At 53.8% G+C, this 24,060-nt stretch overlaps 2 protein-coding genes across 2 annotated transcripts; one reads left to right on the top strand and one right to left on the bottom strand.

Annotated features, from left to right (window-relative positions):
• Positions 1-7,634: 7,634 nt before the first annotated feature.
• GPATCH4 (G-patch domain containing 4) lies at positions 7,635-16,190 on the top strand. Its single transcript, XM_073322548.2, has 8 exons — positions 7,635-7,740; positions 8,587-8,740; positions 9,499-9,572; positions 10,324-10,416; positions 11,700-11,807; positions 13,191-13,294; positions 14,124-14,174; positions 15,011-16,190. The coding sequence occupies exons 2-8, from the start codon at positions 8,662-8,664 to the stop codon at positions 15,411-15,413; spliced, it is 912 nt and encodes a 303-aa protein (XP_073178649.2). The 5' UTR covers positions 7,635-7,740; positions 8,587-8,661; the 3' UTR covers positions 15,414-16,190.
• Positions 16,140-22,696, bottom strand: NAXE (NAD(P)HX epimerase). The gene is made up of 6 exons (XM_073322549.2): positions 22,261-22,696; positions 20,104-20,212; positions 19,503-19,613; positions 18,873-18,986; positions 17,760-17,907; positions 16,140-16,905 (listed from the first exon to the last, which is right to left on the bottom strand). Exons 1-6 carry the CDS (start codon positions 22,461-22,463, stop codon positions 16,703-16,705), a joined length of 888 nt encoding a protein of 295 aa, XP_073178650.2. The 5' UTR covers positions 22,464-22,696; the 3' UTR covers positions 16,140-16,702.
• Positions 22,697-24,060: the final 1,364 nt, after the last annotated feature.

Raw genomic sequence — 24,060 nt, 5'->3', positions numbered from 1 at the left:
ACCCCAGGCAGCTCGGGGGGAATCTTATATCAGGACTGCTCTCCGAATAGGCTGGCCTTGGTGACAGCTTGAGTGGCAGCCTTGGGAAGGGGATGGAGCTGTCTTCATCAGCGAGCGGGAGGGAGGCAGGGGTGGGGGCTTGTCATCCACGTGAGTGATGTCGTCTTGAGCACTGATGCAGCCCCTTCCTCCCCCTTCCCCAAAAAGAGACACCCTCCCCACCCCACCTCCCTGGTAGCTGGGGCACTTCTGGGGTAGAGGTGTGTGTGTGTGTGTGGGGGGGGGGTGTTGGATTAGAGGGGCCTGATCCTGCGAGCCAGCATGGGAAGCGGGGCGTTCGCTTTGCCAGGGAAGGAGCAAACATCCCTCCTCCAGGGAACTCTTCGCGCATCAGATCAGATCCTCAGCCAACGCCAACTGGTGTAATGGTGTGGGGCATCACCAGGGCTGGGCCCCTTTACGCCAGCTGAGGAGCCGGCCTGCTGCCTCCCATAGCTCGGCTTGTTCTCCTTGCTCCTCCGCCCCCACCGGCCAAGTCTGCACAGTGGTGTTCTGGATCGGCCCAGGCTCCAGAGGGTTTCAGGGCCAGCGCCCCTGGGTCAGGACTCAGGAGACCTGCGGGCCAGCTCATGTTGCTGTCCCAGTGCTTCCGAGAGGCGAGGCGCCTGTATGTGCAAAGGATTCTGGGTGGGGGGAATGCTTGCGCCTATGGCTTAAAGACCCTGAGGCAGAGGATTAAATCCCTCTCTGCAACCCCCCCCCCTTGCAGCAGATGCCGTCGCGATCAAGGGATTCTGAGGGTCAGGGCTGCAGTTCGGGGATAGACTATCTGAACGCTGCCTCTGTCGGCAAGCAAAACAATCCCCTCCCTCGGCCTAGCTGGATTCTCAGGCATGCTAAGGCCCCTTTGCACTCGCTTGGGCTGCATAAAGGGGTCTGAAAGTGCCTACTTCTGGACCCCTTTACGCTGGAAACCTAGTTGACTGCACTGGCCTAGTTAAAGCAGTACAACCCCTTCCCCCCAGTGTGGACCCAGTTATAACAATATAAAGGTGCTTATACCTGTTTGGGAAGGAGAATAAACTGTAATGGTATAAGGCACCTGATATAATGGGGTTCACACTGGATGTTGTACTGGGATAACTGTATCGGTAGAAAAATTACACCCCTAACTGACATAGCTATAGTGAGATCAAATCTGTGTGCCGACTGGGGCTGAGTGTCAATGAGAATCGGGCCCTCTGAGTTTTGCTGGCTCCAGTGTAGGAGAAGGAGAAGATTTGCTTTGGATCACTAGCAAGGAAGAATTGCATCATGGTGAACTGGAGTCTTGGGTTCTAGTCCCAGTTCTGGGAAGGGAGTGTGACATAGTGGTGAAGGTGTGTGAGAGCCAGGAGTCTGGGCTTCTATGTTCAGGTCTGGGGGAGAAGCATGATCTAGTGGTTGCAGCAGAAGCCTAGGAGGTCAGGATTCCTCGAGTCGTTTCTCAAGTCTGTGAGAGAAATGGGGGTCTAGTGGTTGCAATGGGGTCGGAGTGTCAGGATGCCTGGGTTCTAAAGCCTGCAAGGGGAGGATGCTCTGGTGGTTAGGGTGTAGGACTTAGCACCAGGGCTCCTGGGCTCTGGGCTCACCCCTGGAAAGAGTATGATATAGTGATTACAGTGGTGGGGGCAACTGGAACTCCTGGGTTCCATTCCTGGTGCTGCTACTCCGGGAGAATACCAGTGACCTGCTCTGTGAGTGTGAGTGCTCAGAGCTCCTGGCGGGGAAGGGCAGATGTTCAGAGTCGCGCCATTTCTCAGGCTGAAAAAAAAAAACCCCTCCTGAACCAACATAAAAGCAGCCTGACAAGTGAGATAAACCCAGCCTTGTGGTCTAAAAATATTGCCCCTTTATCAAGTCCTGCAGTCAGGAATCCCAGATAGCTGATGGCAGAGAGACCCTTGCACGGCAAAGGGCCTTGACAGATAATGTGCCTGATAGAAGCGAAGTCCCACCTCCCTGCTCAGGCTCCGCCTGCATTAGAAGAAACATGCATGGAGTGTAACAGCGTCCGTGCCGTTACTCGGGTCTGGGGGGGATCCCATGGGCACTGATTCTCATTTACCCCGAGACCCTTTTGCATTACTCTGGCCCTGGGAGTCACACCCACGTTCAGGCCCCCTTTACACTGCCAGCGCAAAGGCACCTCAGCGCTAATGAGGCTCTGGGCCCAGAACTACTTAGGTGCCTAACTCCTATTGGAAGTCAGACACCTAAATGCCACGGAGGCTCTGGCCTGTCATGTCGATGCACCCCACTGGGGAGTGTGCGTTACAGTCCCAATTTGTGCCGGATTAATCTGTTACAGCCCCATCTTGGGACCATCAGCGGCCTTTCGCTCTGCAGGTCCCTGGTTCAATCCCTGGTGTGTTGGCCAAGATGGCAGCTGAAATGTGGGGTATGACACGCTGCACCAGTGCAAATCAGGGCTCGCACTGCCTGGCATCACACCAGCACAGCACATCAACCCCAGGGGTTTGCATCTGGGTCACTCATCAACCTCAGTGATGTTCCCTAATATAGACCAGGCCTTAGGAGCACCCCTGGGCTTGAACTGAAAACATGCCACTAGTGTAGCAACTTTGCCCCTGCTTTTCATTTACCCGAAGGCCTTTTGCCCCACTCTGGCAGCATAAAGAGGCCTGAAAGTGGGTGAAAATTGCTGTTCTTACTGGCTTGTTATTGTAGGGTTGTTAGCGAGCCCTGGGGTGCACGCATGAGTTTTGTTCAGTGTACGGTTGCTTGTCGGCGTCAGACAACGACGTGAGTTTGTTATGGTAGGGCTGCTCAGGGTGGCTGAATAGCGCAGGCTAATTGGTTGTTGTGGAATCGCTTATGAAGACTGAGGTGCGTGCGCTGGTTTGTTTATGGTAGGGGCTGCTGATAATGAGCAGAGGGACTGCGACCATTATTTTTCATTATGAAAACCAACTTCAAAGCATTTGGTTTAAACAGCCTTTCTCCACACACACATGCACACACACAAGATTTACAAGAACTTTGTAAACAGGTGGGAAAGGCAAGCAGGTCCGATTTTAGCCTGTTCTAAGGAAAATGTCCCTTTAAACATCTCAGCTTCTGTTTAACTATATTATTTTGCCGTTCCCCAGGGATAAGTTGCTAACCCTGTCGTGCATCCGAATCCTGAGTCACTTGCATGATGGAAAGAAAAGAAGCAATTGGATGGCAGTCACTATATCTCAGCCCAGAGATTCTTCTGTGCTCCAGAGAGTTGTCTCTTAGCAATAGGGCCTGAGTGCATTTGTTCTGCTTCATTCAATCCCCAGTGGCAAATGAGTGAGCTTGTATTTCTTAAAAGGTGAAAGGGTGGGTGGGGGGGGAGAGGGCTTTGGAGAAGAAATTTGTTTAGAAGTAATTATGCAGCTGGTTTTACCAAAGGATTAGCAGGGTTTGCTATTGTTAATGGAAGGTTCCCCACCCCCATTCCAAAGTGTTTCCCATTTCACAGGTGGGGAAACTGAGGCACAGAGCAGCGGTGTGATTTGTCCAAGGTCATGCAGCAAGCCAGTGTCAGAGGTGGAAATAGACTGAATGAGTCTTGACTGCCAGTCCCCTGCTCTAGCCACTAGGCTATATTCCCCTCCCTGAACTAGGAATAGAACCCAAGAATCCTGGCTGTGGCGGGAGGGAGTGTCATCTACTGGATGGAGGCTGGGGGTCAGGATGCCTGGGTTCTCTTCCTAGCTCTGCCTGTGACTTGCTGGGGGATGGCTGTGAAGTTCAATTAGCTGCTGAGCCTGAACCCCCAGTTTTGGAAGGGATGGGAATCCAACCCATCTGTGAACTTGACGGGTGACCCTGACCCCTTTGGGGTGCTTGAGGTCCCCTCGCCAGCACAGAGCTCTGAGCTTTGCCCACAAAATCCCCTCTCTCCAAGCCTCCACAAACCCTGCTTTGGGCTGATAGCTACTGTCTCTCCAAAGGGGTTTAATTAACGTCCAGGATATTAGCAGCTCATTAGTGGTTTTCACTAGTGTTCATGGCAGCTGTCACCATGACACCCAAACAAGTGTGGAAGAGTCAGTGGACAGCTTAAATAAATGAAGTATAAAAAACCAACCTGCTCCCCCTTTTGCTCTGCCCATGGCTTGTTAGCCTGAGAGCTCATTTCCTGCTCGCTATGAGGAAGAAATGGCTTCATGGAGCGCCTTGAGGGCCCAGTGAAATAGAGGTGAGACCATCTCATTAACATAGCTTGGCGGTAAGGGAGAGGGAGGGGTGTGTGTGTGTGTGTTCCCTTCTCTTGGCAACCACCGTTGCGTCCCTCTGTGTCAGACTCTGACTCTGCTAGTCAGGTGGCTCCTGCTCGTGGGTGGCAGACTGCCAGATTGGGTTGGGTTCCTGGCCATGTTGCCATGGGACACTGGCAGGATGGGGGAATATGTACAACCTTGTGGGTACTTCACGGGCTTCTGGAGCATCCAGCATTGGCTGGGGTTAGGTTCAAGACAAGAGATGAAATGGACCAGTCTAGATGGTCTGTTCTCGGCTAGACCGGATGGACTAATCTAGACTACACATTCTAGATAGTATTTTCTGGACTAGTTCACCTGGATGAGATGAATTGTTCTAGATGCCCATTCTAGACTGCCCCAGACTTGAAGGGTGATTCTAAGTGGCCTTCTTCTAGGCTGCTCCAAACTAGAAGGAGAACAGTACTAGGCTAGGTGGACTGTTCTAGATGGCTTTTTCTGACTGGATTAGCAGTGTTGTTCTGAATGACCTATCCTAGATTGTTCTGGACTAGAGAGAAAGCTCTAGATGGTCTGTGCTGGCATAGTTTCTGTATTTCTTGTTACCCTGCCGGTAGCCCAGCCATGATGCTGAATTGCCTTTAGAGGATTCTCTGACACACAACACAGCCAGCGAGCAATCTGGAGTCATCTTTCAGTTTTGCCTTTTATTGCAGGGCAGATGGGTCAAAGTGCTGGAGCTGCCGGCAGGACCGTTGGGTTCTATTCCTGGTGCCGATGCGGATTCACAGGGTGAACTTGAGCAAATGGCTTCACCTTGCTGTGTCTCAGTGTCCCAAGCTGTAAAATGGGGCTAAGGATACCAACCTCCTCGGTAAAGCACTTGGAGATCTACATATGAAAAGAGCTACGCATTACAATTACAAAAGTAAAGGGAAGACACTAGAAAAGTGCAGGGTGTGATAATTAAACATGCAAAGGATGCTTGTTAGGGCCTCAGAAGATTCAAGGGGATTTAGCAGACCCTACCAATGCCATTAATGAAGAATATCACACTAGTATTAGTTTAATTCCATTTTTTAGTACAGTCTTTTTGCAATAGAGAGCCAAAATAGCTGAATTGTTGCATTGTTATGAGTTATCGTTTCTATTATGGTCGTGCTTCGGAGCCCCAGTCATGCAGCAGGACCCCATGATGCCAGATATAAACACAGAACAAGTCCCTGTCTGAAAGAGCTTCCAGTTTAAGTATGAGACAAGAGACAACAGCTGGATAGAGGCAGCTCAATGAGGGAGCACAAGGAAACCGCGAGGCAGTACTGGTCAGCAAGAGATGCTGGGGGTCTCAGCCCAGCAGCAGCCAAGTATTTTGTAAGCAATGCTCTTAGTGTGGCATTGTCGTTTTCACAGCTCATAATGAGGGGGATGGAGGGCAGGGGTAGGTAATTCTCCCAGGGCTGGTGGGGTCTTATTGGTCTCCTGTTATATCACCTTATTCCAAGTCCTCTAAAGGGGACCTATTTCTCATTGAAATGTTGGATGGGGCAGGGATGGCTGGACTGGAGCAGGGGAGGGCTAGCATCCCTGCAATGGAAATACTGTGGTGGGGGGAGGCATCTGTGTCCACCCCCACAATAGTCTCCCATGTTCCTTTAAGTGGCTCAGATGTGGGGACTCTCCCCCGCACCCCCCGAAGTACTCCTTGCAGGTGGGCTGCATGCCATCCTGGACCCTCCGTGGCTGGGTGGACCAGGCTGGGGTGAAGGCCAAATCATTGTTCACTCTCCTGTAATGTGATGCCCCTAAGTGCTCCAGGGCCCACGATGAGTTAGCACCTTTCATAAAGCACTCTGCTCAGATTAGTGCTCTGTGGATGGAGTGCAACCTAATTCTTTAATCCAGCTCAAAATTAGAATGAGATGCTCTAGACCATGAAAGTCTCAGAGAGAGGCAGAAATTCTCATGGTGTCAATGGGTCAGATCCCACGCTGGTGTAAATGGGCATCAAATGGGCCAGAGTCCCAAAAGGTGTAAATCAGCATCACTCCATTGAAATTAAGGGGGCTATGACAATTTACACCAACTGAGGATCTCTCCCTACATGACTGACATGACTTTTACCATCAGGATGTACGCTACAACAGGAAGGGTGGTTAGCTTGGGAGGGTGGGGTGGACACCAGTTCCTCCTGCCTTTGATTAAGGTAGCATTTGGAATCTGGGGCCAAATCCACAGTTGGTGTAAATCAGCCAACAGTCAAGAGACATTGACTTACACCGGGGTTGGGGAGCAAATCTGGTCCATTAATTCCAATGCAGCTAGGCTGATTTACACTGGGTGGGGGGTGGAACCTGGCCATCTTTTTTTGTGTACAGTCGCATGAAGAAACAAACATCCGCGGGCTGACAGGGGCCAAGTGCCATGTGACGGTTGCCACGGTAACAGAAAGCTTTCTGACAGGGTCTGTCTCTGGGTGATGCAATCCAGTGCTGGGGGTTTTGTGCTGCAATAGCAATGCCTTTGTGGCATACAGTGATTGCAAGGAGGGAGGCATTTCTCTGTCAGCCCCCCCTCGGCAGCCATCCGAGCTCTTTGTTGTGGTGTTGTCATGTTATTGCGTGTCCCTTTAAAATTGTGCCCTCCTCCAACCTTTCAAAGGCAAAGCAATAACAGGCAAGGTGACAGAATAACTCAGGGTCGCTTGATCCTAGACAGGTTGAGTGGGGATGGGGCGGGTCGGTGAGGGGAGAGGAGACGGTGGCGGGGGATAAGCCGCAGCTTCACATATTGCAGTATCCGTATTGCAGCATTGCTCGTGGACCACAACCACAGAACAACACCAGGCCCTGCCTCAGCTTCCAGTCTAAGGAAGCAGCTACATGCAAGCGGATTTGGCTCCCTGGAAAACCCAGGCATCTCGGCCTCCTTGTTCCACGCAGCCCAATGCCACTTGGGACATTTTTTTTTAACCTTTCTTCCAAAATTGCCTATGGAAACGCCCCACACACACACACACTCCTTTGCCACTGGCAAAAGGGAAAACAAAACAAAGCCGAGCCAGGCTTTGGGGGAGGATGGTGTAGGTTGATTTGTTTTGTATTTTGGTTTTACGCTGCAAAAACCAAACCAATCCGAGTGAAACAACAATAAAGGGGTTTGGGGGGGGGGGGAGGAGGACACCAGTTTTCCCTCAGTGTTTTATGGGAAATTTTCCCCCGTGGCTAGTTGCACGGGGACCAGAGGAGCTGGGGCAATGGGATCCTTGACCCAGTGGCAAGGAGGGATGTGCGGGGGGAAGGCGTTCCGCAGGGCAAGATCCCTGGAGGATCCAAACTCTATGGTTGAGACACTAGGGCCCATTTCTCCTCTGTGGTTCGTCGCGAACCTAGAACGCCGCGGAGGGGGAAGGTTTTACTTCCGGGAAGATGGCGGCCTCCCTGCAGAAGCCGGACATGTGGTTGCGGGGAAGGAGTCCGCTGTAACCGTGAGTGGCTGCATGTGGGGAGCCGAGGGGGGCGGAGACCTCGCGGGGGATCGGGGGGCCCTGGAGAGCTGAAGGGGGCTGGAGAGATGAAGGTGGGGGGCTGGATGGGGATTGGGGGGGCTGGAGAACTGAGGGTGGGGGGCTGGCTGGGGGGCTGGAGAGCTGAAGGGGGCTGGAGAGATGAAGGTGCGGGGCTGGATGGGCATTGGTGGGGGGGATGGATGGGGAGCTGGGGTGCTGGAGAGATGAAGGTCGGGGGCTGGATGGGAATCGGGCGAGCTGAAGGGGGCGGGATGGGGAGCTGAAGAGCTGAGGCTGGGTGGTGATCTCGGGGTTGGGGGGTTGGATGGGAATCCGGGGGTGGCTGGGGAGCTGCCATCCTTGGGGATGGAGAGCTGGTGGGTGTATATAGGGAGTTGGAGGGAGGGGGATGAGGAGGGGATTCAAAGGGTTGGGTGCTTTTACCTGGCTCCCCTTGTCCTGCTTTCCCTGGACTTGATCTCCCATTCGGAATAGGACAGATCAGTTTTGCTGGGCTGTGGCCAACTGTTCACATGGGATGGGGGACACTGGGTGGGACAGGTGTTTCCCTTCTGGTTTCTTGCAAAGAACCCATTACAAAGGAGGTCAGTGTCTTTGTCCCCATTTTACAGGTGGGGAAACTGAGGTACAGAGAGGTGAAATGACTTGCCCAAGGTCACACAGTAGGCCAGTGGCGGAACTGGGAATAGAGCCCAGATTTCCTGAGTGCTGGTCCCATAGGCCACACTGCCATGGGCAGTGGATGCTGCTCAGCGCAAATGGCCATTTCAGCACATGTAATTATGCGCCATCTTCCTATAATAGACTGATGCACAGGGAGGCCTGGAAGCTGCAGGGTTCAAGTAGCATCAAGCTTTAGAATAGCAACCTGAGTCCATCATGAACGGCTCTCCCAAGAACAAGTCTGTGGGGATGAAGTTTGCGGAGCAGCAGTTACAGAGGCACGGCTGGAAACAAGGTACGGGCTTGATGCATCCAAAAATCAGGTGCACAAAATAATGGTTGGTCTGAAGGAGGTGGATCAGGAGCTCCTTTGCTTCCTGTCTCCCAACACAAGGACCGGGGACAGTCAGTACAACTGAAACGTGGCACGTTCAAAACTGACACATGCAAATAACTTGTTTGTACAACGTGCCATTGGACTGCAGAACTCCTTGCCACAAGATGTCATCGAGGCCCAGATTCAATGAGGGATTGAGTGTGTATGTAGACAATAAGAATGGCCAAAATTATAATAAGTCAATGATATAATTTTTTGAAGGGATATTAAACCTCATGCTTCAGAGTTTAAGACAATCCCTGATTTATGAGGGTTAGGAGGAAACCTTGCCCAGGAACAGGTTATCCCAACAGTGCAGGATTTCTTGCGCTCTCCTCTGAAGCACCTGATGCTGGCCACTGTTGGGCACAGAAAACTGGGTTTGAAGGATCTCAGTGCTGATCCAATCTGTTGTTTCTTGTGCTCACAATATTGTGTCTCTTGACTGCACTGGGTTTTCCATTTCTTTTCAAGGGGCCTGTTGGAGCTTTGTCCCCTTCTAGTGCCTGAACCATGTAAGAGATTTATGGTTCTGCTGCTGGTTAGTCTTTCAGCTTAAGAAGCTGGAGCTTGTGTTTTTGGATCAAGAGGTTGTGGGTTTGATCCCCACCTATGACCCCTCCAGGAGCCATTAACGTGAGGGAAGTCCTGCATTTATCTTGCTGTGCTCTCTCTAGGCAAAGGGCTGGGGAAGCAAGAGAATGGCATCTCTGAAGCCATCAAGGTGAAAGTGAAATGCGACACAGCTGGGGTAAGGAAGACCTGGTCTATACAAGCAAAACTGGCCGTCAGTACACCTAGGCTGTATAATGCAGCGCCCCCTTGGCCTTATACATAGGAGGAGTGCTCTGGGGCTGGAAGACACAGGGGACTGCGAACAGGCTGTGGCCCCCCGAGTTACTGATTTAGATCCTGCCCATTTACCACCTGGCTGCTCTTTGGGCCTGTATGGAATGAGGTTGATGGGTCTCAGCTCAATTCCTAGTGGGGCAGGCCTGTTGAAATTGTGGGCTTGTCTTATTTTTCTCCCCTTCAAGACTTCTTTTGGTGTGCGTGGGGGAGATTGAGGATGATGAAGGCCTCCTTTATTTGTACCTTTCAAAGGCTCTCTTTGCCAGACCTGATGCCGCTCCATCAGCGCTGCTTCTGGATTGGCAAAAGAGAATCAGCTGCTCCTTCTCTCTGCTGCCTCCCCACCCAGAGCGGATACCGCTCCCCCAGCCCCTGCTAGGCCAGCAGATGAGGTTGGCTTTAAACTCGCTTCCCCCTGGGCTGAGCTGTCCCACCCCATTGCCAGCCCAAGGCCCTCCCTTACACACGCATACGCTGCAAGATCCTTGAGTGTCCCACACTTGCAAAATCTCTTTGCTTTATAAATAAAGGAGGACCTAGAGCCTGACTGGGTTGAGAAGGATCCCGGCAGCCAAGAGCGGCCCTTGTTGGATCAGCAGATCCTGATGGGGAGCAAGGCAGGTTTTTTAACCCTTTCTTTTCCAAACCAGGTGGGTCATGACCCAGCAGAGCAGTTCACTTTCCATTGGTGGGATCACCTCTTCAACAAGTCAGCTGCGAACATCTCAGTGGAGGCTGGGCAGGTAAAGGGGGAGATTAGAGGTTGGGGGGATCAGGGAGGCCTGGACATCTAGATCTAGAGTGCTAAGAGCTAGATGGGATTGATAAAGAGCGGCCGACACCAGGCTACAGATGTGGCTGTACAGGAGACGCCCTCCCAGAACAAAGCCGAGCCCTGCTCACTTCTCCAAAAGCGCTTTGGGTGTTTTCCCTGGCCAAAGCTGCAATGAATAGAGCTCCTGGAACTCGCTGCTCAGTGTGTCTCTCCCTCTGTGCCCAGTCCTCTGATGCGAGGTGTCTGTTACAGCCCCTGCTACAGGGCTTGGCTCCTTACCTAAATCTCTAACGACTTACGATTTTCGCTTGGGAGATCCCTGGTTCAATACTGGTGGTGACCGTCACATAAGTTCTTAAGGACCATGCGTCATGGGCCCGATCTGACGAGATGCTGGGCTTTACAAAGGAGGATCAGTATAGTCATCCCCTTTTTAAGGATGGGGAAACTGAGGCACAGAGCGGTGCTGTGACTTGCCCAGGGTCACAGTGCCAGAGCTGGGAGTGTAGAACCCAGGAGTCCGGAAGCTCCACCTATATCTTAACCACAAGACCATTCTTGGACCAGTGATCAGGAAAAACATTATGGTTGATTATTTCTTTCCTTTCTGCTCCTGGTCCAAGGGTCTCATGTGGAAAGGTGCTGGGCTGGGTGGCAGGACACCGGCTTTCTCTTTTTGCTGCAGCCATTGATTTGCTGTGCTGGCTCGGGCGTGGTGTTCTCCCTCTGGGAAACAGAGGCGTGCAATCTCTAAAACAGAGCCAATGATACCGAGCCATCTTGGCAAAGTGAGTTGAGATTGATCACTCTCCTTTGCCGTGATGCTAGCAGAAAAACTCCAGAACTGTTAGGCAGCCAGTGTCCATCTTACTGATCAGTATTGTCTTATCTGCTTGCTCTACCCTCCCCCCCATCCCCATTCTGAGTGTATCCACTGGTTAGATTGGAAGCTCTTTGGGACAGAGACTGTTCCTTTGTTCTGTGTTTGTACAGCGCCTAGCACCATGGGGCCCTGGGCCAGGGCTCCTAGGCACTACTGTAATACAGATACGAATACAAACACCTGTCAGGAAACATCTGGTTATTACATAGTCCTGCCGTGAGTGCAGGGGACGGGACTAGATGACCTCTTGAGGTCCTGTCCAGTCCTACACTTCTACAATTAACAGTATGTAAGTGTGAAATATGGAGCATGTAATTAAACTAACTACCGGCCTGGCTGATCACACGATGCCTGTTTAAATCTCCCAGGATGGCGTCCAAATGAAAAAGCTCTCTGAGCAGGACGGGGAGATCAGCAACAAGAAGCCCCGCAAAGCACCCAGTCCCAGGAGCATGCTGTACGGCCGCTTTGTGAAGGTAACAGGGCACGCTGGTCGGTGTTCGGGATTCCCCTTCGCTGCAGACAGGCTGCTGTGCTGTCGGCTATCACGTCTTGCATTTCTGTGGTGCCTTCTATCCTGAAAGATCCCACAGCTTCACACATGCTTCAGCCACTGCTGAACTGCAGCCACCTTTGGAGTGAAACAAGTCACTTGTTTGGCAGCGCATAGTGACGCTGCGCAGGCATTGCCCACCCCGTGTTGAAATGCAGCCCCCTGTGGGGTGGAACGCGGTAGCTGGACAGCGTATGAGAATGCAGCATAGGGTTTGCTCACTGAGCTCTGAAATGCAGCTGCCTCTGGGGTAAAACAGGGCAGAAGTCTGACCGCGTACAGCAACAGCACCCAGGGATCATGCTCCCCATGTTGAAATGCAGCTGCCTCTGGGGTAAAACAGGGCAGAAGTCTGACCGCTGTGCACACGGTTGCTGTATGCGGTTTTGACACCTGCCCTGCAACACTGTAGTAGTTAGGGGCAGTAAGAGGAATACTGTATCCAACTGGAGCTGCGTGGAGGGGAATGTGGCCTAGATACTGGAGCTAATCACACACAGCCCATATATGGAGCACAACCTCCTCACACCCCTGTGCTTGCCCCGCAAGAGAGGGTAGTGGAGTATTTCATAGATTCCCAGGCCAGAAGGGACCACTGTGATCGTCTAGTCTGCCCTCCTGGATAACCCAGGCCAGAGAACTGCCCCAAAGTCATTGCTAGGGCAGATCTTTTGGAATAACATCCCATCTTGATTTAAAAACTGCCAGCGATGGAGAATCTACCACGCCTCTTGGTAAATCATCCCAGTGGTTAATGACTCTCTCTGTTCAAAAGGTACACCTTATTTCCAGTCTGAGCTTGCCTAGCTTCAGCTTCCAGCTGTTGGCTCATTTTAGAGCTTCCTCTACTAGATGGAAGAGCCCACGATTAAGTGTTTGTTCCCCATGTAGATACGTATAGTCTGTGATCAAGTCACCCCTTACCCTTCTCTCTGTTAAGCTAAATAGGTAGACTCAAGCAGCTCAATCACTATATGGGACATTTTCTAATCCTTTAATCATTCTTGCGGCTCTTCTCTGAACCCTCTCCAATTTCTCGTCATCCTCCTTGAATTGTGCATAGATGTGGGGATGGAGAAACTGAGGCCCAGAAAGAGACCGTCACTTGTCCAAGGCTACCCAGAGAGGCAGAGCTGGGGATAGAAGCCTGGAGTCCTGACTTTCAGTCTAATCTGCAACGCTGCCTCTCTGGACTAACGTAGTCCCTGCTCCCGCACCAGCTTTCCCTACACCTGCAGCCCGGCCCGTGGGCTGGTGGGTGTGTCTCCAGCACACTGATTTCTGACTGCACCTGTCTCCGTCCCAGGCAGCCACGCTGACGGCAGGAGGGGAGGAGCCAACGAAGCAGGTTGCCACCTCTGAGAGGAGCGAGGACGAGGAGGAGAAATTGGACCTGTCCAGTGCTAGGAAGTAAGTGCCCAGCCGGGTGTGGGGGCAGTGAGAGGCTGTTCTGAGCTGCTGGGCTGGGCCACCAGCCACGGGGGACACCTCTGCTCAGAGGGCCAGATCCTGTGAGAACAGACTGTACTCCAAGGAGGTGGGGGAGGGGCAGTCCTACTCTGTGATCTGATTCTGCAGTAGTCCCTGTGACTGCTGTATCATCCCAGGGCTAGTTGATCTCCATTGTCTCAGAGCTGTCGTTCCCCCCCCCCCCGCATCTGTCCCCAGCAGTGCAGGAGGAATCCTTGTGCCACATGCAAGGAGGGGGTCAAGATCCCTGATAGGTCTTCATCCCCACCCCGACTTGCTGGACAGCTCAGGGTTTGCTCGGGGAGTGAACCATTTCTCCAGGGGAGCAGTGGACTTGGCTTCTCGGTGGCACACTAGGAGCGAAATGGCCAGTTCTCCTCTCCTCGCTGGGACTTGCAAACACTATGAGGCATAGATGGGCAGCTGTCTCTTTCTGTCTAGTGCCCCCTGCGGTAGGGGCGGGGTAGGACACAGAGCGTGAGCCCATGGGCCCGCTGAATAGAACAGCACTGGGGGGGCGTGCCCTGTTTACTCCCACCCCAGCTCCGGTGCTGGCTGAAGTGGGACAGCCTTCCCCACTCGCCAGCCAGCCTCTGACTAATTCATTCAGTCCTGGGGACACCTGGAAAACTGGAAACGCCTGGTTTCCGCTGGTGGGATCTCTCCCCTGCTGTTGCCTTACACCTTGGAGAGAGCTCGGCTTACAGAAACACTAGCAGTTAGCACCCGATGGGTCCCTGCAGGAAGCTGTCTTGTCTCTTTCCCCCAGGCTGACGGATGAGGAGCTGGTCCGAGCCTGTGGCGGCCGCACTGCGCACAAGTAAGTGGGCGGAATGACATGGCTAGTGCCGGCTCGGAATGCCACCTCCTCCCCCAGTTGCACCAGGATCCCTTCCAGCCCCGGTGCCTTCTATTTATCCAGCATGGTGTGGGTGGGGGAGTTCCACTAAATGACCGGCCTTTCCCGCAGCTCAGGTGGACTTTTAAGGCTCCTAGACTGTAGCGTCCTGGGCTGGGGGACTATCCAGAGCTGGGGGGCTGGTTCTGTTTGATTCCACGTCTCAGGAACCCATCCCCGCCTCTGAGTGCGGTGGGACTGTGGGGCTGGAGCTCAGACCCTGTGCTCTGTTCCCTGGTGGCACGCTGCCCCAGCTCCCTGCTAATGAGGAAGCCTGTTCTAACCCCTCTGACACTTGGCCCCAGCACCCATCATTGATCAGAGTAAGTTTGTCCCCCAGCTCCTGCTGCTTCTGTTGAGCACCGCCAGGCTGCCCCTCCAGTCCCGAAGCTGGAGACAGCCTACCCCCGCTCCAGGCGTAGCCCTGTCTCCAGAACTGGTCCTCACTCCTGCTTTGCTAGCCTGACCCGTGAGTTGGAGGAGGGGGATAACTGGAGTCCACTTCAGGCCCAAGGAAGGGGGGGTGTGGCTCATGCACCCCCTCGTGGCTGCCACAAGCACTAGGAAACTGGCTAGCCCCCAGCATCCTAAGACACCAGCCAGTATCCAGCTGCGTCTGTCGGATACAACTGTATTGGAAGCAGGGAGGAGACATTGCAGGGGTGACTTATGAGAGGGTGGTCGCAGGTCTCCCTGGCCTAGGCACGATCTCTTCTCAGGCTGTCATTAACCTGCCCTGTCTGGTGTGTTCTTCCCAGGGGAGCCCGTCACGGTCTGACCATGAGTGCCAAGCTGGCCCGGCTCGAGGCGCAAGAGCGAGCCTTCCTGGCTAACGACAGCCAGGAGGAGGGGAGAGGCGATGCCCCACAGCGTCAGCAGGAGGTAGTGGCGGGTGCCTCGGCCCTGGGAAGCAGCAAACCGGCTGAGAGGCGGCAGAAAGCCAAGAAGAAGAAGCGGAAGAGATCCAAAGAGAGGGGGGGCTGGGCCAAGGTGCATGGGAGGCCAGAACCAGGGCAGGAGGAGGAGGGGAGGCGGGCCAGGAAAAAGAAAGAGGAGGAGGAGGTGACGGAGGGTTTGGAGAGCGAGTTGCTGGACTCAAGGGAGCAGCTGATGGCGGCAAAAAGGGCCAAAAAGAAGAAAAAGAAGGGGAAGGTGCAGTGAACGAGGGCTCATCCTGTTTGAGGGGGGTGCTACCCTCAGGGCTGCTCTGGACCCGCCACACAGAGGCCCTTCCTGCTGCGGGGCCTCTTCCCAGTCACTCCGCAGCGCTCTCTAGCTCACTTTCCCCACCATGCTTTGGCTGCAGGGTTAACGGGCTGGCCCTCTTACCCAAGGGGGCCGCTCTGCGCACAAGTACATGGGTGGAAAGACATGGCTAGTGTCCCAACTGCTTGAAAAGAGCCACTGTGTTTACAGCCGGGGTGGGATTTTTCTCCTCCAGGATCTAACCCTGAGGATGCCCCTGGTGCTGCTGGAGCTCAGCTGGAAGCAGATGCTCTTAGGGCTTGTCCACACGGCAGGTTATTGCGTGAGGCACTTTCAGTGCATTGCAGCAGCTTCACACCCGGGCTTGCCACACAATAACCTGCTGTGTAGACAAACCCTTTGACCCCGGACAAGGCGGAGCCAAGAGGAGACTAAACATACCACTCACAGCACTGATCACAGCTCTGCCTTGCAAGGGAATCAGCTGATCACACCACTGGGGAATAACTCAATTCTCCATCTTTTGTGTCATTAGAAATCCCATTTCTGGCTGTTGCTTCCCATCAGAGGTTGAAGCATCAGGAGGTGTGGTGGGAGTTTTGCCCACTGTATGTTTGCAGCATGGGGCAGTTGCATAAGAATGGATGGGAAGAGAGGGAAGGAAAGGCCAATTCAGAGAGATTTTTAGTGTCAATAAATTTTTATTGCAGAGAAAAAACAAGGTGGATTTTTTTCACACATCAGAGGCGGCTACAGCTGTAAAGCCCGTGGAATGCAGGCCCTTCCGTGTGTAGCTCCGCTTCTAGACCCCTGTGTAACTCCCAACAAATACAACCCCCCCTTTAATGAACTTTAACCCTTCGGTTCTGATCCAAAGCCCGTGGAAAGCCTCCCACTGACTGCAAAGGGCACTGGGTCAGACCAAGCACAATCCCCAGTGCCCATGGGCCGACCACAGCTGACTTCGCATGTGCCAGGCAGAGCTATGCCAGGGACTTCCTAGCACCAAACAAGGTGCTGAGCGCCCCCAACCTGTGAGATCAGTGCACGTCAAAGGCACTTTGCAGAACCAGGCCCTGCTTGTACCGCACAGCTAGGCCCCTCTCCTACTAACCAGCAATGCCGCCCCCCCCCCAACACCTGCTTGATTCAGTCAAATACTGGGCAGGACTCGTCTCTGCTTCACAATCAAATCCCCGCCTCTCATTCAGATTTTGGATAATGCCAATCCTGCCTGGCCCCTGCTAGGGTAACTGCAGGATGCAGTCAGTCTCGGGGTACGGCGGCAGATTAAGCGAGTATTTTTGCTGCAGAGCCATTGGCACAAACCTGCCCCCCAGGAAGTGATAGCGGCCAGCAAAATGCTGCGCGGCCTTCTTGGGGGCGGTGAGAGAAATGAGCATGTCGGGCTGGATGCTGTCCGGGTTGCCTTTCTCCACGTCCCAGCCTGAAATAAACCAAGGGGGAGGTAGTTAGAGCCAAGTCATTCCCACTCCAGGCAAACTCCCTCCCATGTCTGAAGAGCTTCCCCGGCGTGAATCATAAGGGAGTTACTAGTTCCCCACTGAATATGCAAGGCTCAGTTCTCCTCTCTCAGTGGCCCTCCAATCCCTGGTGGTGTAACAGCTCTCAGAATGTCTCTTCTGTGTATTACGGGAGCACCTAGAAACCCCAGCTGAGATCAGGGCCCCACTGTGCTAGGTGCTGCAGAAGAGTGTGGGGGAGAAAAAGTATTTACCCCTATTTTACAGCTGGGGAATCGAGGCACAGAGAGATCTGCCCACGGTCACATGGAGCTGGGACTCGAACCCACTTTTCCTGAGTCCCAGTTCAGCACAATAACCTAACGCTGACGAACAAGACGGCTGACAAAGCAAATACCAGCTGACGCAACATAAAGCCAGCTTGTGAATTCACTCACAGGGCACAAGCTGGCAAGGGTCGAGAAGGAATTCTCACTTTCCCTGCCCTACCAGCACTGCCCATCGACCAAGTGTATTACTGGGGTAGAGACAATAACCTTCCCCTGAAGCCTCAGGCACTGGCCACAGCTGAGGACTGGGATTTGGGTGGCCCAGTGAGTTTAAATCGATAGTACAAATCTTCACAGCAGAAGCCTGGGATAACCCAGCAGGTCTGTTGCTGTCCCAACCACTGACATCGCTGCAAAGCTCAGCATGTCCCCAGGACCTTAGAGGCCCACTAGGAACATAACCATGCTGATGCAGCCAATGTGATCAAGAGAGAAAAGTGAATGGATGCCAAAGAGCTTGGACAGCGCCGGGGCGGAACGGAACGAACCAGAGGGGATGTCGATGCTGGCGATGGGTACGGTGACTTGCTCCAAGGTCCTGAGGATGCTGCCGAAAGGTTCCCGCACAGCTCCCTTGAAACTGAACCCGAAAATAGCATCCACCACCAAGCCATACAGCTCATCAATCAGCATGGCCTGCCAGCAAACGGGGGTCAGGAGATTATAACAGCAGGATCCCACGCACCCACCCCGGCACATACACACTACAGGGTACATCTAGGCCAAGAATATCCTCAAGTTCCAGCATCTCCAGCTGGGCCAGATCCTGGTTTCAGACCGGCATAAATCTGGAGTAACTCCATGGATTTACATGGGTAGCCGAGCTCAAACCAGGTAAATCTGGGGTGACAAGCTAAATACAAAGGGCCTTATTCTAACCTCAAACGTGTGTAAAGCAGGAGTCGCTCCAGTGAAGTTAGACTGGTGTACGGGAGAGGAGGATCAAGCCCTGTATCTTTGTAGGAGGAGAACACGGCTACACGAGTCTATGCGCACTGACTTCAGTGGAGTGACTCCTGATTTACACCAGCATAACAGAGCAGACAAACACCCTCCCTGTTCTCCAGATAATTCGGTAGCAGCACCAGGCACATTTGTCACCTAATGCAGGGGATGCCCAGACGCTGCGGTGATAAGCACCACAGAGATGCCCATAAACAAGCAATAAACCCACGTTGCTCGTTGCTCGTTTCCACTTTAATTGGATTTATTGGTACTGCAGTGGCACCTGAGGGCCCTGTCATGGAGCAGCTCCCCAGCGTGCTAGGTGCTGTACAAACCCAGGACAAAACAACGCTCCATCCTGTAGCCTTTCCCCTTTGATACCTCGCTTCCCCTTCTTCCTTGAGATCCCAAAGCACTTGGTGAATATTAATGGTTAAACCTTGCCACAGGAAGTCAGACTAGGCCATCACAATAGTCCCTTCGGAATCTAACCGGGACGAGGAAAGGAACTCTTGGTCTGCGTCTGGCACGTGAGCCTCTCGCCCCTATTTTGTGTGGTGAGATGTATACAACCGAAGCCGTGAAATGTACCAAGACAGCACAAAAGTAACAATGCTGGATATTCTAAGTCTACCGGCTACGGTGACGCGCCCTACCTCCGATGGGAACTCCGAGAGTAAGGGAATGTCCATCTTCTGGCACTGAGTCGTCAACCCTTCAAACAGAGCTTTACCAGGCCGCTTGGGGTAATACACAGTCGGCTCGTAGCCCTGCAGGGACAGAACAATTCCGAGCGATGTTCCAATATGGTCACCAGGCAGTCCCAGCACAGACCCACAGCTAGCGTCACCTGCCTGGGGCTTGCAAGTACCAGGTCAAACAAACACTACACACTTCAGCCTCCTCTCTGTCCCTATGGTTCCCCTAAGCACCTCCTCCCTCCCAGTTCCCTAGTTCCTTCTCCCATCCAGAGCTACTCCCTTGTGCCCAGGGCCGAGGAAAACAGCTGCACCTGCCACAGCTCGTTGGCAGAGCTTCACCCAGGGCTGATCACTGAAAAATCCGTATGTGAGGAAGGGAGGCTGGGCCGTCCCAAAGGAACGGGCCCCCTGTGGAGCATCTCAGCCCAAGAGCTAAGATCTGAATGGACCAGGGAGGCTCCCAGGCATCGTCTGGCTCACTCCTGCGTGAGCGTATTGCTCGGCGGCTGCTGCCTTTGCTGTATCTGCTCTGGGCAGAGGGGACTTAAGCCTCCAGGGCTGGCACATTTTGCCAGCACTACTCACAAACATTTTCAGGTGCCTGGCACAGACCAAGCCGTCCCCTCCGTTATTCCCCGGGCCACAGACGATCAGCACCGTGGGCGGGCTTTGGGTGAAGGAGCTGGGCGGGTAGGCCTGGGGGGGGAGAAAAGAACAGGCTTTGGTTAACCAGCACAACAAGCAAATTAGCCACCTCCAAGGTATCTGCGCTGCTTGCCATCAGCCTGGCTAACAATGCACGCTGGCATGCTGCCTCCTGCTCTCTGCCTAGCTGGCGGCCTCCACCCCAGAGGTGGCTGCATTACAGTGGCGTGCATGCGCACGTGTGTGAGAAAGAGAGAGAGAGGATCCTTCTGTGTACAGTCTTGTGCTCGGGGGTGGCAGATACAACCTTATAAACCTGGGAAGCTGCTTCCCAGGGCAAACTGATCTAAGAACCTCGTTTGCAACTGTGGGTCCCCTGAAGCGATCACTTGTAGGAGCTGCAAGGGCCACGCCGCTGCCATTAGGCCCTGCACGGAGCTCCCTCCCCTCCCCAGAAGGTCATGGCTGGATCCGGTCGGGAAGGGCTCTCCGAGAGCAGGGGGACCCCAGGTGTGCAAAAGCACTAGGACCCAGTGCTCACCTTGGCAATGGCCGTTGCACAGCTCAGCCCCGCCAGCTCCATGAGTTGGTCGACGCTGAACTTGTACTCCGTGAAGAGCTCTTGATCGATGGCTTGGGCTTCCTCCTGGCTGAGAGGAGAAGCAAACGACATGAGCCGCTGAGCCCGTGCGATCGAAGGACTTGTCTTCGCTGCAGTTAGCACAGGTGCTGCCTCTCAGCAGCTGACATGAGCACCCGGCTCACACCGCCACTCGAGAGCAGCTCGTCCTCCAGTACCGCCCCGCAATTCCCCCCCACACCGCCCGAAAGGACAGGCAAGATCTCCCACCACTCACTGGGAAAGCATTCAGAGAGCAGCTCAGCTTCCTGCAGCACTAAGGAGCCCCGAAGACTTTACATCCCCCAGGAGCGAGTGCAGCACCCGAATGGGCATCGCAACGCCAGGGTAATTTTGCACTGTGGCTGCTCTCGCTTGAGCTAGGCTGACTCGAGAAGAGTCATAGATCACTCCAGGTAATTCTGCAGCGAAGCCAGGCCTTAAGTTACACATGTATCGGCTCTAATCTCCTGATCACCACAAGTATCGTCCACCATCCCTGGCTCACTCGCAATCTCTCCTGTTTAACATCATGCCTATCTTCATCAAGAGCTCCACCATCAAACATCTTGACAGTGCTGGGGTGTGCCTAGGGTTTCCTGACTGGCTCTTGCTGAGATTGGAGGCCTGTAGGAATAACAGAGCTGGTTGGAAATTTTCCAACAGAACATTTTTCTGTTGGGAAAAATGCTGATTCGGAGACACCGGAGTATTCTGTGGGAACGTAACAACGCTGATATTTTGGCTGGGAAGTGATCAAAGCATTTTCTTTTAACTTTACCCTTTCCACTTTTATATGAAAATGTACAAATTGAATCAAAAGTTTGTGGGAACACAAGATGTTTCAAGGAGGGCCACAGGAAATATTTCAGAATATTTCATTTTGCAAAAAAAGGCCAAGATTTCTATTTGGGGTAAAAATGAAGTCTTGGCATTTCCCGTGGGATGCAAATTCCATGTATTGACCGACTCTAATTAACAACCCCTGCGTGAACACACACATCCGTTTCCTTCACAGGACACCGGATTTGCCACACCAGATCAGAGCGCTGATTCACCGATGCTCATGGAGTATCGCATCTCCAGCCTCACCGTGTCATAATCACTGATCCAGCCATTCCGGCCACCTATCTCTGGCCCTGCCAGCCCTGACCACTCAACTATCTGGAAATCAGATCAACAGGCCCAGCATCCTGTCCCTGGCAATGGTTGAGCTTCAGAAGACGGTGGAATGCCCGTGCTAAATGCCAAATGTACTGGGGTGTGTGTCGAATCCCGTCCCAACCCCGCCGAGATCCAGGTGCTGCTCCAGTTACCCGGCTGGCCAGCTTCTACATTCCCTCTCATAACAGCAATAAGTTGCTCCAGGGACCCACTGTCTCAAGGGGCATTGCCACCCCTCTCAGGTGATGAAGCCACCAAAGGTCAGAGGGACTAGTCTAGGCATTCTCTTTACCCCCAGTGCTGAAGTCGGGCCACTGATCTGCAGGGAGCCTCAGTGCCTCAGGGCTGGGAGTTTGTTTTACCAAACTGTAAAAGCAAAGTCAAAGGCAATTTAAAAAGGCAGGGAGGGGGGGTTACTCAGGGCCCAGGGGGGAGGAGGGAGAGAGAATCACACTGCATAGATGCCAAGAGGGGTGTTTTCATCCTCTCGTTCTCCATATTTTTAATTAAATTTTAAGACTTTTTCTCTCCGCTGAGCAACCACCTATAGACACCCAGTCCCCCTCCCCTCAGTCCCTGATAAATGGGCTATTCCCCATCCCCAAAAGGTGCCCCAGGTCCCTGCAGAACCCCCACTACCCAAACCCCACTACCCTCCCTCCTTTCCCCATCCCCTGCTGTCCGGCCACCTCCCTCAGCTCCTCTCCTGGTGTCCTGCAGCACCCCCCTCCCCCTCCCCATTTCCCCCTGCAGCCCCCCAATTTCCCCCCTCCTCCCCCGCAGCCCCCCTTTCCCCTCCGCCCCTGCAGCCCCCTCCTCATTTCCTATCTCCTCCCAGCGTCCCCCCCCATTTCCCCCTCTCCCCCAGCCCCGCCTCTTGGCAGCCCCCCCGCAAAGGCAGGGCCAGGGGGCTACCTGAGGTACTTGAGCCCGCTGCGCCCCGGGTTCTGCATGGCGCTGCTGCTGCTGCGCCCCCGGCCTGCGCCCCTGCCCCAGGCCCCCGCCGCCGCCGCAGGAGGCCACCGCGGGACCGGGCAGCGCCCCCCGCCCGCCGCCACCAGCCGGGAGCCCGACGAGACCAGCAGGCCGAGTCCCAGCAACGCCCTGAGCCCCGACATCCAGCGGGGGGCCGCCCGGGACCAGCTCTGGCTGCAGCCGGCCAACCTCGCTCCGCTCCGCCCCGGAGCGCACGGAGCAGGCGCTGCGCACAGGCGCCCCGGCGCGGGGGGTGGATCCCGGGCTGGAGCCAGGCCTCTCCTCCGGCTCTCTGCACCCCGCCGGCGCCGGGCTCAGCTGTGCCAGCCCCCCCGGGGCCATGCAGCCCCCTCGGGCTCCGCACAGCCCGCCGAAGAGACGGGCACCGGCGGCAGCCAGCTCAGCCCCTGCTCGCCGCGCTGGGGAGCGCGCCCCGTCTTCCCCTGGATCGACCAGCCCCTCCGAATCCACCAGCCCCTCCGAATCGACCAGCTCCTCCGCCTCTGAATCTACCAGCCCCTCTGAATCTACCGGCCCCTCTGAATATACCAGCCTCTCCGTCTCTGAATCTACCAGCCCCTCTGAATATACCGGCCCCTCTGAATATACCAGCCTCTCCACCTCTGAATCTACCAGCCCCTCTGAATATACCAGCCTCTCCGCCTCTGAATCTACCAGCCCCTCTGAATATACCAGCCTCTCTGCCTCTGAATCTACCAGCCCTTCTGAATATGCCAGTCCCTCAACCTCAGCATATGGATCTACTTCTGAATATACCAGTTCCTTTGCCTCTGGATATGCAAGCTCCCCTGCTGCCAGGAATACAAACACACCTGACTATGCAAGCCCTGGTCTCTCTGGGTATGAAACCTCTTCTGGGTATGGGAACCCTGCTGCCCGTGGGTACAAAAACCACACCACATCTGGCAATGCAAACCCCACAGCATCTGGCTATGCCAGCTCGCCTGCCTCTGGATATTCTAAGCCGTCTGAATATCGGAACCTGTCCACCCTAGACTATGAAACCCCTACAAGACACTCAGGGCCTGTGAGGTTCAGCACGTGTAACACCCTCAGAAGGTGCAAAGGGGATTGTATGTGCTGGAGTGATAAGAAAAAGCAATAAAGACCCAGTGGAATCTACGCGTGACCCTTTAAAGGGCAGGTGTCTTAAGGCTTGGCATCTTGTGTGTGCTTAAACTGGGGTTTGACTCAGGCAGTGACCTTCTGAGCAAATGAAAAAATATTTCTAGAGCGCCTGATTGAAATGTGAAAGGGGACATTGTCAGGGTTACAAAAATGATGCAGTAAATAAAAGCCACAAATACCCTATACCTGGGTGCCAGTAATGCTTCAGATTATTCAAACAGAGTTGTAAAACCATCTAATTCACTTTCCACTGCAGATGTGGTTTGCTTTATTATCTTGCACTTCACTCATCAGGGCAAATGGAAACAGATTAAGGCCCTGTTGCTGCAGGCAGATCCTATGGTGGTGAGGCTGTGCATGGATAGAACTAATTATTATCATTTGTATCAAGGTAGCACATAGAGGCCCTGACTCAGATCAGGGCTGCATTGTGTTGGGTGCTTGCTAGATGCATAGTCAGAGACACACAGTGGCCCACTCTTCCCATTTTACAGAAGGGAGCTGAAGCACAGAGAGCTTAAGTGATTTTCCCAAGGTCACCCAGGGAGAAAGTGTCAGAGTTAGGCCTTGACCCTACATCACCTGAGTCCC

The sequence above is a fragment of the Lepidochelys kempii genome, chromosome 24 (assembly GCF_965140285.1).
Source record: "Lepidochelys kempii isolate rLepKem1 chromosome 24, rLepKem1.hap1, whole genome shotgun sequence".
Taxonomy (NCBI): Eukaryota; Metazoa; Chordata; order Testudines; family Cheloniidae; genus Lepidochelys; species Lepidochelys kempii.
Note: the sequence above shows the minus strand (reverse complement) of the source record. Positions and strands in the feature narration are given on the sequence as shown.